Consider the following 15543-nt stretch of genomic DNA (forward strand, 5'->3'; position numbering starts at 1 on the left):
GGAACTTTTAAATTTACTGTTTTCCAGAGTGGGGGATATAACTCAATGGTGGATTGCTTGCCTAGCATATGCAATGTCCAGGATTTACTCCTCAGCTCGACAAAAAAATATTTACACTGAAAACTATCAGGTTTTGCATATGGTAGGTTTTCTAAATTTTATTTGAACAACTAAATTCCCTAAAATGTAGACAAAAAAATAATAATAAAAATAAAAAAAGAAATAAATTTGTAGGGAAAAGTAAAAGTTGTTTTCTATCACTGTGTTTATAGAGCTTAGTCTTTTTACACCCCTCTGCCGCCTGCCCGAGTACTGGGAATTGAACCCAGGGTGCTCTACCACTGAGCTATTTATACCCAGACCTTTTTATTTTTTATTTTGGGACAAGGTTGCTAAGTTGTCCAGTCTGGGCTTGAACTTGTTATTCTCCTGCCTCAGTCTCTTCCATAGCTGGAATTAGGGGTGTGTGCCACTACTTCTAGCCATGTATTTATTTCCTGGCTTACAAATTTCTCATCATTTTTTTGAAAATGTATACAGTATGCTTCATTGCAAGTTTTTAGGAATTTTTAATATTGATATTTCAAAGTAAAACCTATCATGTGAATATGTCTAGTGATAATTCTGATTTGATACTGAGTATCATCTGTTATAAAAATTCATGTAACAGCCAGAATAGTGGTGCATACCTATAATCCTAATTATGCTATTGTACATTAATAATAATATGCATTCACTGAAATATTTTTTTTTTTAAATCCAAACACCACCAGTGTGACAATAGTAATGAATTACTGTTGATAGTCTTAAGTCTTTTTTTTTTTTTTTTTAAAGAGAGAGAGAGGAGAGAGAGAGAGAGAATTTTTTTTTTTTTTAATTTTTTTAATATTTATTTTTTTTTAGTTATCAGCGGACACAACATCTCTGTTTTGTATGTGGTGCTGAGGATCGAACCCGGGCCGCACGCATGCCAGGCGAGCGCGCTACCGCTTGAGCCACATCCCCAGCCCAGAGAGAGAGAATTTTAATATTTATTTTTTAGTTATCGGCGGATACAACATCTTTGTTTTGTATGTGGTGCTGAGGATCGAACCTGGGCCGCATGCATGCCAGGCAAGCACGCTACCGCTTGAGCCACATCCCCAGCCCCATTCACTGAAATATTAAGTAAAATTAATATAAAGGAGAGTTCCTGTCACTGAAAGATTATAAGTTGTTTTCTAATAACTGAATTGAGTCATAATTATATTTAAGCCAGAAATACTATAGATTTATAATTATTAAGCCGATTAGCTGAAATAATATTGGAAAATATCTTTTAAATTGATGGGACTGTACTTTCTTTTTTTATTTATGTAGTTGGTGTGCCCATGAATCAATATTACCAAAACAGAACTTCTAGAGCAATTTGGGGGACGGGGTTTGTTCTGTTTATCTCCCTGCTTTTTTATGTGGTGCTGGGAATTAAACCCATGGCCTTATGCATACGAGGCAAGCATGCTACCAACTGAGCTATAACCCTAACCCTCCATTTTTTTTAATTGGTGTATTATAGTTGTACATAATGGAGGTAGAGCAATTTTTAAACAAACTTCTTAGATATAAATTCTATTCATGTAGTAAATAGTTGAATATAGAAAGAAGTTTGATATAGCGTGTCAGTTTTTTCCTTTTGAATTAAGTGCCCAAAATGACAGAAATGGAACATTTAAAACAAAAATATATTTTGACCTCATATACTACAGTGGTTTCATTAATATTATATTATAGCTTGAGTATGTAGTAGGTTATTTCATCTAGGTTTGTGGAAGTAAACTCTATGATGATTACACAGTGACAAAATTGCCTGCTTATAGCCACCATTAAACCATACATCACTGTAAATTGAAATAGCTGTGGGATGGTGGAACAAAGATTGAAGCCCTTGTACTTGGCTCCAGTGCACAGGCTTTTCTCACTGTACTCTTGAGTCTCCCTGTGGTAGATTTTTGAACAAAAGAGAAGTGTGAAATATCAGCCTTTTTAAAAAAATTTATATATGACAGCAGAGAATGTATTACAAATTCTTATTATATATAAATAATTTTGTTTTTCTAAAACAAAAATAATTTGTCATCTAGTTATTGAAATAATAGGCTTTCTGAATTTTAGGGAATGATTTCATTAGGATTTGAGTGGCTAGTAATTAAATTTGTTACCTCTAGTCGCCACCCCACCCCTTTTTTAGGAAAACCCAATACTCTAAGAAATTATTAATTCTTATTAATACTTTTCACCTTTTTTGGGGGAGTAATCTGGGGAGTGAACCCAGGAACCACTTGCATGTTAGGAAGTGCTCTACCACTGAGCTACATCGCCAGTTTGAGGATACAGTCCTTACTATGGTTTGGTCAATACTTCCTGTAAGATATTTTATATTTTGTGGGTTTTGTATTTTATTTAAAATATTGATATTGCATGTTTAATTCATTTAGCTTATGCATAATGTCTACATAAAATTATTTAACGAGGCCAGTTACATTGTCCCACCATTCTTATATCTGTAAAGGTCTATTGTCATTTTTTCACTTCATTTATATTTCATTTATGTATTTATTAAATGTAAATATGCATCTTCTCAATAATTGTTTCACTTCAGAATTCTAAGATAAATACAATGTTGGTTTTGAGTTGAATTTGTTACTTGGTTGTGATAAGACACAGCAGATTTCAGTCTTTTTTAAAAACATTTTTTATACCATGTTGTCTTTGAATCCTTTTCCTTTGATTTTCCCCTTGAGCAATATTTTTCTGAATATAGTCAGTAAATGCAAATTTTCATAACTGTTGCTTTTCCATTTTGCAATAACCCAATAAAAATCCTACTTTGGCCTAATATATCCAGTTTCTAACTCATCCTTCGAAGACCTTTCATAAAAGTGTTCTTAAAACAAGGAAAGAACCAACATCCTGCCATTATTTTACTTACTAAAAGAGAGTTCACATACCCTAGTATTTCAAATTATTTCTTGCAGAATTTTTTTTTAGATCCTAATACAGTAGAGAATTATATCTTTTGTAAAGTAGAAAAAGGAACTATTGTGAAAAGGGAAATGGGAAAGAGCTATTATATTAGTACCTTTCTCAAGATAATTTTAAAAGTAATTCAGTTTTAAGGAAATATAAAACTATAGATTGAGATTTAGAAATTGATTTCCTTAAAACTGTCCATAACTGTTTATCCTTTAGAAAGTTGTTGTGTATTGGGGCTGAGGCTTTAGCTCAGCAGTAGCACACTTGGCTGGCATGTGCGAGGCACTGGGTTCAATTCTCAGTACCACATGTAAATAAAAAATAAAGGTTTATCAATAACTAATATATGTGTGTGTGTGTGTGTGTGTGTGTATATATATATTAATTATATATAAAATAAAGTTTAAAAAGTTGTTGTGTATCCCAGGAGTTTACATATCCTAAGATTTTGAATGGCTTGTGGTAATAAGAAGGTCTGTATGGATCCTTACTTTAAACCAATTTCTATTTCTATTGGAAAAAGTTTGTAATTCTGATGGAATTAGGAAAGACCTTTTATTTTTGTTCATAGTGTCTTGATATGCTTTTTTTTTTTTTTAAACAGAATAATCTCTTTGCCTTTTGGCTTTGGTCTTGAATAGTTTCACTGGTCCTCTATAAAAAGACTTATGTCTTGAATTTGAGCTATTATCTCCACGGATATTGCCTTTCTACATTATTCTTTTGGGGATTCTTAGTAGACAGCAGACTATTGTTTTTTTATATTCTTTATCCTGTGTTTTAAGTTTAATAGAAAAAAGATAATAAACAAGAAGAACATAACTTTCATATTCTAGGTAATGTTCTTGGTTCTTTTTTCCAAATCACTCATTCTTATCTTCAGCTGTCTCTAATCTGCTGTTTAATCTGCCCTTTGATTTCTTTTATTTTCTTTATTCCCCCCACCCCCAACTACTGAGGACTGAATCTAGAGCTATAGCCCCAGACCTTTTTTCTTTTTTAATTTTGAGACGGGGTCCCTAAGTTGCCAAGGCTGGCCTTGATTTTGCAATCTTCCTATCTCAGCCTTTCTTTTTTTACATTTCAATGACATTTATCATTTGTAGAACTTCTGTTGGTTCTTTTTCAAAATCACGTTTTTTTTTTTTCTCTTGGTATTTAGTGCTTTCTTTACTGTTTTAAGTTTTTGTTTGTTTGTTTGTTTTGTTTTTTAAAACCTTTTTTTTTTTTTTTTTTTAGTTGTAGTTGGACACAGTATCTTTATTTTTATGTGGTGCTGAGGCTCAAACCTAGTGCCTCACATGTGTGAGGAGGGCGCTCTACCAATGAGCTACAGCCCCAGCCCCAGCCTAAGTTTTTTTTTTTTTTTTAAGTTGTTGATAGACTTTTTTTAAAAATATATTTATATGTGGTGCTGAGAATCAAACCCAGTGCCTCACACATGCAGGCAAGTGCAGGCAAGTGCGTTACCACTGAGCCACAGTCCCAGCCCTATTTTTATTTCAGTTTTGGGATTTAAATGTTTTTAAACATTTTTTTTTTTTTAAAGAGGGAGTGAGAAAGAGTGAGAGAGAGGGAGAAAGAGAGAGAATTTTAATATTTATTTTTTTAGTATTTGACAGACACAACATCTTTATGTGGTGCTGAGGATCGAACCCAGGCCGCACGCATGCCAGGCGAGCGCGCTACCGCTTGAGCCACATCCCCAGCCCCTGTTTTTAAACATTTTTAATGCCAGTAATCTTTTAATATCTTTTAGGGCTCTCTTATTGATCTGAAATTATTATGTGTTAAATTTCCTGAGCATCTATTCTCTCCTAAAATTAACTATGTGATGATTTTTTGCACATTTAGTAATTTCAATGAAATATTTATTCATACAGTAAATTTATTTTTTATTTTTTTTATTGTTTTGATACCAGGGATTTAACTCCAGGGCACTCGACCACTGAGCCATATCCCCAGCCCTATTTTATATTTTATTTAGAGACAGGGTTTCGCTTTTGTTGAGGCTGGCTTTGAACTCACGATCCTCCTGCCTGAGCCTCCCTAGCTGCTGGGATTTCAGGCGTGCAGGGATTACAAGTGTGCACCACTACACCTGGCTAGTAAATACATTTTGAACACAATGTTCTTGGTGCTAGCAAATAGATAAGTTTATTTTTCTTGTGGAACTTATTTTCTAGTGATTGGTTATGCATTAGTTACATAATGATTGATGTTATTATTTAGGGATTGGCAAATGGAAGGTTTATGAGTTGAATATGGCCTGCAAATTTTGTTCCTTAAGCTAGAGTGGTTTTTACATTTTTAAATGCTTTAAAAAAATCAAAGGATACTATTTCACAACAAGTAAATATATAAAATTGAAATTGGTGTCCATAAAGTAAAATTTTACTGGAAAACAACCATACTCATTTATATATTGTATTAACTACTTTTTATATTATAACAAAAGATTTGAATATTTGGACAGACTTTATATAAAATATCAGATTCTAAGTCTGTTGACAACTATCCACTTTTATAGAGTTTTGTGACATTTTATATGAAACTATGTAATTCATATAATGCATGGCACTAGCATTATATCTTCCCTAATGGCTACATTTTGTTAACATTATTAAATGTAGTTATTTAATAGTTTTTCTTTGTTAATGTGTAACTGACCTCAGTGAGGCCTGTGTTTTAGTTGGCTTTCTAGAAATGTGATTGTTTTGTGCTAATCCATCTGTTTTATAGCGCTCTTGCTTTTTTTTTTTTTTTTTCCTTTTTGCTTTTGCATTACTGGGGATTGAACCCAGGGGTGCTCTACCACTGAGTACATCACCATCCCTTTTAATTTTTTATTTTGAGATGAGGCCTCGTGAAGTTGCTGAGGCTGGCTTTCAGCTTGTGATCCTCTGCCTCAGCCCAAGCTGCTGGGATTACAGTTGTGCGCCATTGTGCCTGGCTTTTAATTTTTATTTTGAGACAAGGTCTTGCTAAATTGCTCAGGCTGGCCTAGTTTGTGATCCTCTTGATTCAGCCACTTTAGTAGCTAAGATTATAGGCAAATGCTACCACATTTGGCTGAATGTATCATTTTGATTTTGTTAATAGTTATGCTCTAATTTGTAAGATAATCAGCCATAAATGGCTCCATTTTACTTCTTTATGTCTTATTTTCTCACCAATAATCTGAGGTAGCTTACCAAATTAAGAGTTCAAATAAAGTGATGGAAAATAAAAACTTTTAGGAAAAGTTAAATGTGGCAGGTATCTAAAATAGTTTATGTGTAGTGTTTTAATTCAGCAATTATCTCTTGAGTTTTTGTGCAGTTAGAATTATGTGATAAGACAGGCTTTACAAATTTACATTCTGTGATTCTATTTTAAAGTGATTTCTTTTTCTTGGTGCTCTATTCCAAGTATGACAGATGGTAGGAAACTTTTTTCTAAGGGAATTTGACAATACAATAAAAGATCTTTTTTTTTAAAAATGAAATACATAGTTATCCGACAAAGCTAAAATTACTGGTTGTTTTCTTGTTGACTAAAATTACATAACCTATAAGCACTGTATAGGCAACAAAATTGGAAAATGAAGAATTTTTAAGATCCTTTTGCTTATGATGGTGGAGTTTGTGTTGTCTATAGCTGTCCTTTAGCTAGGGCTTTTTATGAGAGATACTTCTTGAGGTACTGTGGGTTTCTATATAAATACTTAGGGGAAAATCAAGATACTATCTTATGTTTTCTTTTTTTAATTTTTTATTGATTTTATTTCTTTTAAAATACACGACAGCAGTGGAATGCATTACAATTCTTATTACATATATAGAGCACAATTTTTCATATATCTGTATATAGAGTATGTTCACGCCAATTCATGCCTCTATACATGTACTTTGGTTTTTTTCTTTGCATTACAATTCTTAATACACATATATACCACAGTTTTTCATATCTCTGTTTGTATATACAGTATGTTGACACCCAATTCAAGTCTTCATACATGTACTTTGTATAATGATGTCCATCACATTCTGCCACTATCTTATGTTTTCTTGAAGAAATGTAAAAAAGAAAATAAAAGATTGTTTCAAAAATGAAATTAAGTCAGTGCGGTAGCACACACCTGTAATCCCAGCATCTCAAGAGGCTGAGACAAGAGGATTGCAAGTTCAAAGATGGCCCAAGTAACTTAGTGAGACCCTCTCTCAAAATAAAAAATAAAAAGGGTTGGAGATGTGGCTCAGGGCCTCTTGAGTTCAAGCCATGGCACCAAAAAAAAGAAAAATTAAACTGCTTGGTATGGTGGCACTCACCTCTAAGTCCCAGCTATTCAGGAGGCTCAGGCTAGCATGGGTAACATAGAAGAGATCCTGTCTTAAAAAATAACAACAAATGAAATTAAAGTGCATAAGAATGATTCAGAATGTTATTTTGGGAAAGTTATCACTAAGAATTTAGGACCTTTTAGCCATAAATTGTTGGAAAACAGCTTTTAAGTGTCTTGTAAAATGACTATAACCAAGGTTGGTGTCTTCAATGAGAGCTTAAGGAAGGCCATTATGTTATACTGATCTCCCCAAGGTGATTATAATATGTTTATGCTAACATTTGCATCCATGAAGGTATAAAGACATTATCTAAATTTCTGTGTTGATATAGAAACTTTCATGTAAAGCAAAAATCCTTACAGAAAAGCCTAAGTTAAATTGACTATTGATTGCCACATTTGGCAGTACTGTCCTTTGGATAGCAACAAGACTTGTTAAGCATAGGAATTATTTTATCTTTTTCTCTCTGGAGAAAGCTATTCTAAGATCCACTATCCTCATTTTTTTCAACTATCTTTGGAGAGATTTACAGAAGAGAAAATATACTCCCCTTTCCTAAAAATATGCACTGTTTTTAGGGGAAAGTACTGTAATTGAATTACTCTAAGGTTTATGCCACCGCTGTTGCCATCTCCCTATCCCCAATAACATTTTTACTTATTTTTTTTAACAAATGAGTTTTTAAATATTTATTGATAAATTTTATTTTTATTAACTCTTTATGTTTATTAACTCTTTAATATTTATGGATCTTTTTACAGTTAAATCGACCATCTGAAACTGTTGCTGCTAGTTCTGATGATTTCATCTTGAAGACATATGTAAGACGAAATAAGACTGAAAGTTTTAAAACTTTGAAAGGCAACCCAATTGGACTTAACATGTTGAACAACAATAAGAAATTGAGGTATAAGCACCTCACCCCAGTACCCTACATAAAACATAAAGGGTTTAACACCAAAAGATAACTATCTTTTAACTATAAAACTACCCTGTACCTTTTCTTTTGAATTTGTCAGTAGGTCAAGATATACGATGGTCTTAATGTGTAGATTCTTTGCTTTGAATCTCGGGGGTAGGGTTGATTGCAGTGATTTCTTGATTCTGAATAGAACACTGCAAAAAACATTTCAATAGGCAGTCATCTGATGTGTTTATTTTGATTTAGTTAGTGGAATTTCAGTGATAATATTAGAAATAGAAGGCATTGTAAGGTGGGATGGTCATAATGTCTTTTAAGATATTCTAATTAAGATTGTCTCAACAAGGGAATTTTTTTTCTCTTATAGATTTCTTATTCCTCTTCCAGATATAACCCAACTTTCATAGCGCTTATAGTGAACCACTGTTACTGATTAGGATTGGACTATCAGTAACAAACCATAAGTGGGGTTAAAAAATTGCTCTCCTCTATCACTTTATAAATAGCTGAGATCCATAAAGGTGAAGTAACTTTCAACTTAGTGGCAGAATCAGAAATAAAATTTAGGATTCTGGATTTCCGTTCTAGTGTTCTATTTGTTATTTTTCCCCTGAAACTGTATGGGAAACATTAAAAAAAAAAAAAAAAAAAACTTCCAAGGGACAATTTTGTACAGTTAATTGAGCTTATCTATAAATTTTTTAAATGGTAAAGATTTTATTGTGTATACTTAGATTTTAGAAGAATTTATTTTGTCATTGTGTATGTAATTTTTCTCTTGTTTAGATTATTTTTGTTTCTTAAATTTTGCAGTGAAAATACACAAAATGCATCATTATGTTCTGGAACTGTAGTTCATGGTAGACGTTTTCATCATGCTCATGCACAGATACCAGTAGTAAAAACAGCAGCCCAAAGGTAAGGATTCTAATTCTATTTATCTTTAACAGGAGTTGTTTTTTTGTTAAACAAACTTTTTTTTTTCCTTTGTGGAGAGAAAAAGAGGTAGATCTCTGAAATAATTTATGACCTGAAATTTTCTTATTTTATTTCTGTTTTTGAAATAATCACATTTTATAAATAGAGAATTTTAAAATACAAGTCACTGTATTGCATTACAATTCAATATCTAAGAGATATTTAAATTAAACTGATTTATGATATTGACCATACACTGTTTGACTAATAAATGCTCAGTTTTTGGTAGTTGAGCTCTGGAGAGTAAAACTATAGCTATTACTTTATTTGCTTTGTAAGGTTTCATAGTAATAAAACAAATTATGCTATTTTTTAAATGTTTGAGATAATCTTGATTTTAATAGATTTAGGAGTTCTCATTGATCTTGAAAGTCTGGCTTCAACATTGAAATAATGAAAGCAATAGTTGAGGAAAGCCTGGTATGCTTTTGAGGTTTTTCAGAATGATTTTTGAAATGTTAACATCCCTTTCATTTGATTCTAGCGGTTAAATAGTGTACTGCATTACATTATAAGTAGTCTTTTATAGCTGATAAAATTTAAAGACACATTTTAAATGCTATTTTTTGTTTTTAAAAATGAAAATCTAGGCTGGTACTCATTTAAAAAATGTGTCTGGAACCTTAGGATTCCTTCTTATATATATTCCATGTTTATATAGATTTAAAAACCTTAAATCTCTCATAATTTTTTTTACTTAAATGTGTTATCAGAGTATCACATAAGATACTTGATAAGTTCAATTAAGATAAATTAATGTACATACCAAAAATTGGCTTTCCCTAATGCAAAGTACACAAACTCTTTACCTACATGTGGGACAAACATGAAAATGTGATAAAAGAGTAATTGTGGCAAGGGAAGAAGAGGAAACACATGCCCACACACCGATCACACTAATAGAAACTGTTATTGATTAAAAAACTATATTCTTGATATTATGAAAATCTGGTCTAAGTGGAATTACTAATTTAAAATTTATTTTATTTTTTATAGTGCTGAGGATTGAACCCAGGCTGGGCCTTGTACATGCAAGGCAAGCACTACCAACTGAGTATATCCCAGCCCTAATTTAAAATTTATAATCACATTGATTATATTTTACAGCTTAAAATATTAAATTATTATTGCTTTTGAAGTTATCAGTTTGGTATTATTTACACCATGACCTATTCTCCTTCCTTTATGTCCTCATTGGAATGTTTGAAAGATGATTATAGTCTGGAAATTGGGTTGTGTTTCATTTTATTCTTTTTTTAATATTTATTTTTTAGTTGTAGGTGGACATAATATCTTTATTTCATTTTTATGTGGTGCTGAGGATAGAATCCAGCACCTCATGTGCTCACTAGGCAAGCACTCTACTACTGAGCCACCACCCAAGTCCCTTATTCTTAATCTTTTTTTTTTTTTTTTTAACTTTATTTTTGGGGTTTGAGGGTACCAGGGATTAACCTCAGGGGCACTTGATACTGAGCCACATCTCTAGCCCTATTTTGTATTTTATTTAGAGACAGGACTGAGTTGCTTAGTGCCTCACTTTTGCTGAGGCTGACTCTGAACTCGTGATCCTTCTGCCTCAGCCTCCCAAGCCACTGAGTTATGGGGGTGCTCCACTATGCCTGGCTTAACTTTATTTTTTTTATGTGATGCTGAGGATTGAACCCAGTGATTCATGTGCTAGGCAAGTGCTCTACCATTGAGCCACATCCCCAGCCCCCATTTTATTCTTAATTTTGACACCTATTCTACCTTGCATATGTATCATTCCTCATCTTTGTAAATCATTAGATTCATTTTATAAGAACTAGTGCTTAGTAATAAAATATTGTTCCTTCAAAAACAGCAACAACCTAAATTAATTTCAAAGAAACGATCAAAAGAAAACAATCCTGAGTGAAAATATTTGAAAAGAGTGATTAGGAATAGTAAAGAAAACATTTAGAGTCAAGTAAGCAGAACAGATTCTACTTAATGTTTTTCTTTTATTTATTCTGTATAAGAATAAACATGTCTTATTCCAACTGCAGTGTGACTATCATTGAAAAGATTTTTGAGGTTCAAAGACAGTCATTAAGAATTTTTCCAATTTTCTTTAAGATGAATATTAAAAAAACACTAATTTTATGCAATAGACATAAGTAAGAAACATATTCAAAGATATGACCGAGTTCTTGCCCTTGAAGTTCAAATTTAATTAGAGCAAATGATAGAAAGACAAAGAAATGGTTACCTAAGTGCCTTAGTAGAGAAGTACAAAGTATTTGTAATAATATTATAAAGCACGGGAAAAGTCACGAAGGAGGAGGTATTACAGGTACTTTTGAGTATACCAGATAGAATCACATCTTCAAAGTGTGAAGAAAACTTTGCTTAAAATGATTGGCAACAAGCAGTTGGCACAATTATCAGGCCTCAAATGAGGGTAAACACAGGGTTTTAAAGATAGCTTCTCCTAAAATTTATTTTTTTCAGGTCTTAATTTGAATTTTCAAGAAATGCCCTTTTCAAGAAATGCTTGTAATTCACAGACAGATTGTTTTTCACACACACTCAAACACACACACATGCATATTTAAGATTTTTCTAGTGTAGGACTTTATAATAAACACATTAAAGCTTTTTAAAAAATGCCATGACTTGATTGTTAGACATCATAGTAGATTTATTTTTCCCAATAAGAAAAGTGAACATGCACATATATACACTTATACTCTCATGTCCATTTTTCTTAAATATGTATATGTGTTTATATATATATATATTTTTTTTTGTTGTTTTGTTTTGTTTTTTCCTCTTCCTAACTAACTTGGTTTATTGGGAAGAATCAAACCTAGGTTTCTTTTGTTTCTATTCTGTATTGTCTTCTTTCCTGTGTACAGGTGAGTTTAAAAAAAAGCAAAATGAGAGTACTAAGCTCTTCTCATTTCGGCTCAACAGTGTGAAGTTGGAGATGACTAGATTAGGTATTAATGCCTAACTTTTGGTTTTTATTTTGCTTTTCCTAGAAATATAACTCCATATGTAGGGTAAAACAGGCTGTATTTAAACTTATATATTTTGCTTCACTTATTTTAATAGGAATGTGATGAATTTGCCTCATTTTTTTGTCATTTGTCCAAAATAGTTTTATATGTTTTTTAAATAGCAGGGGTAAAATTTCAAATGTGTTATGTAAGTTTATGATTTTTTATTGTTGAAAAAGATTTTGTTTCTTTTGAGTGTGTTTGTATACAAATAAGTTACCATATTTTTTCCCCATAATTTTCTGGAATTAAATTATTTTATGTGCTCCACATGAATATAAGAGTTAGTGTGGGAATTTTGGGATTTTACAAACTGTGCTTTGCTTACACTTAGTTTTTTATTTAGTTGTTTTCATAATAAAGATAAATAATTACAGGATGTCAATCTTGTATAGATTAATTTTTAAGTGAAGTTTCTTTTTTGAGCTTCTAGGAACTGTGGAGAAATGTGGAGTTTTTATACATAGTACTTATGATAAGAGGGCATGATTTTATTTTTTTAAATTTATTTTTATATTTATTTTTTAGTTTTAGGTGGACACAACATCTTTATTTTATTCTTTTTATGTGGTGCTGAGGATTGAACCAGTGCCTCACGCATGCCAGGGGAGCACGCTACCACTTGAGCCATATCCCAGCCCAGGGCATGATTTTAAATCCCAGACCTTTTTTTTTAAAAAAAGAAATTTTTTAAAATTAATTAATTAATTTATTTTAGTTGTAGTTGGACACAATACCTTTATTTATTTTCATGTGGTGCTAAGGATCGAACCCAGGGCCTTGCACATGCTAGGCGAGTGCTCTACCGCTGAGCCACAACCCCAACCCATAATCTCAGACTTTTTTATCATGTCTCAAATACTGTGCAGCCTCAATTTTTTTTCTTTCTCGAAAGCAAATATTCATACCTGATAATAGAATGACTAAAAATTTTGTAACTTTAAGGAAATGTTGCTATTCTTGGAAACTCTATAACTGTCCTAAAATTCCTAAAATAATGAGTATCTTCAAATGTTTGATAAAGTCCTTTCAATAATTTATTTTCATATTTGTGTATATCCATCTTTCTTGTTAAGAACATAAGAAGATTGTTTAAATTATTTTGGGTATTAACAAGAAATGAAAAATAGCTTGGATAACACTTACAACATAGTACTTAATATACATAAAATGCCTTTAAAACAAATTGATCACAATATAGTTTTGCCTTATTGACTGCAGTTAATGAAACTACAATGATAAATCAACAATGAGGTCTTGCCTCTTACATTTTTTTTCTTTTTCATGTTTTAAGCAATCCGGACCGAAAAGAAAGGTAAGCTTGATATTGTTGAAATTAGAGCATGGATATAGCAGTAAAATATCAGACTTTTAATATGCTTTGAAAAATATCTATTGAATTAGAGTTCATCATTAAAGTATATTATTAATTTTTTTTGGTTATCCTGGGAACCAAACCTAGGGCCTCATGCATGCTAGGCAGGTGTTTTGCCACTGAGCTATATTCCCTGTCTTTAAAAAGTATTAATTTTAATAGAAGGAAACCTGTTTATAGTACAACATATTATTTGGCTTACATGGGTTAGGCATAATTTACAGTAACCATTTTTCCATGAATGGTTATTACATATATATGATGATGTGTCCTACTTTTCTTTAAAAATAGAATATTTCAGTACTTCGGTAGTAAAGTTGCTTTCAGTTTTATTATCAAATTCTTTCATGTTATAATTCAGTGATAATGATCCTGCTTTTATACTTTTCTATAGTAAACTAGGGACAACTTAAACTTGGAGTTAGAACCTCAAACAGCAAATGTTTTCTATTCTAATAAAAAAATTTGTAATAGAATTTTATGTTCAACTTTCTATCAGTGTTTGTTTCCTTTGTAAGAACTGTGGTGGCCACATAGAGAAATATGAATAATATAAAGGACATGGGAAAACGTTTTCAAGAATACACATTTCTTTGAATAATGAAATGATCATAATCATTCTAAAGCAAGTGTCCCTAAAAGTAATTTCTCTCCCCTGTGATGAGAAAACTTTTTGTGTATGTGCATATCTTTTTCAAATGTTCATGAGATTCTCAAAAAAGTTTTTTGTGAACCCTGCCTTCGGACCTTCCAAACAGGTTAAAAGCCCTTATATTGAAGCAATACTTTTATATAATTGGTGAATGTGAAAAGGAAAATTATATAATTTGATCTATAATTTCACCTGTATAATTAAAAAAAATATGTAGAGAAGGTAAAAAGAAATCTGGAATATTATATAAAATTTATTATATCTTTATGAACATTGAGTTCCAGGAATACTTTTTTTTTGTTTTGTTTTGTTTTGTTTTGTGTTGCTGGGGATCAAATCTAGGGCCTCATGCATCCTGGTTATAGCATTCTGTGACTGAGCACATCATCAGCCTGAATTTCTTTCTTTCTTTTTGTGGTATTTGTGATCAAAGCCAGGGCCTCACACTTGCTAGGCAAGTGCTTACCACTGACCTATATTCCCAGCCTGCTCAGAAATACAAATTTAATGATAATCCTTCCAGTAAAAAAGATTTAAACATAATTCTGAACTATTTCACACGTGTTGTGTGTTTTAAATGAATGGGCTATGAAAATATTTTATCACCTATTTCCTAGGAAAGAGACACTTTCCCATCAGTTTTTTCCTGTTTGAGTAAATTATTACTTCTAGATACAGGTGAATCCTTTGTATCTTTTAAATGTTTTACTCATAAGTGACTGCTTTTTTAGTAAGACCATTAATATTTTTGGTAAAATTGTTAGAGTTATACTTTAAATAGCTCTTCATACAATCACACATTTAGAACAGACATTTGTTTTGTCCAAATAAGTATTCTTCCCTTCATGCCATTGTAATTGAAATGCGGGTGCTGTTATATTATCAGAATAATAGAAAGATCTTAGGTTTTTTTTTTTTTTTTACAGTAGCCCTGTAGGGTTGATGCTAATTGTTTTCTACTGCTTTGACTTACACATAATTTTTGTAATGAGAGCTTCATTTCATGATATATTTTAGCAAATATTTAAATGCCTTTATGTGTCAGGCACTCTTCTTGGAGTTGACAAAAATCCTACTCTCTTGTAGCTTACATTCTTATCAGTATAATGCTAGAATAGGAGTTAGAAGATCAACAAATAAGCAGTATAGCTGTAGGCTTATTAATTGCTATAAATGGTTAATTTTAAAGTTTTGTTGGGAATAAATGAGATAATTATTTAAAATTGATTTTATACACTGTAATAAATGGAAAA

At 31.6% G+C, this 15543-nt stretch overlaps 1 protein-coding gene across 8 annotated transcripts in view; it reads left to right on the top strand.

The window, feature by feature from the left end:
* Senp6 (SUMO specific peptidase 6) overlaps positions 1 to 15543 on the top strand; it is a 119782-nt gene that overhangs the window by 26109 nt on the left and 78130 nt on the right. For 5 of the 8 annotated variants that reach the window (XM_046430431.2, XM_046430433.2, XM_058574520.1 and 2 more), the window contains 3 exons: positions 8099 to 8244; positions 9073 to 9177; positions 13558 to 13578. In XM_046430431.2, the coding sequence (XP_046286387.1) occupies positions 8099 to 8244; positions 9073 to 9177; positions 13558 to 13578 (272 nt within the window). Of the gene's footprint in view, positions 1 to 8098; positions 8245 to 9070; positions 9178 to 13557; positions 13579 to 15543 lie in introns of those variants that run through there. The other 3 variants (XM_046430432.2, XM_046430435.2, XM_058574521.1) reach the window with 3 other exon arrangements.

This window comes from Marmota monax, unplaced genomic scaffold, assembly GCF_021218885.2.
Source record: "Marmota monax isolate L192 unplaced genomic scaffold, Marmota_monax_Labrador192_F-V1.1 WCK01_AAM20220418_F8-fsc00227, whole genome shotgun sequence".
NCBI classification, from domain to species: Eukaryota; Metazoa; Chordata; class Mammalia; order Rodentia; family Sciuridae; genus Marmota; species Marmota monax.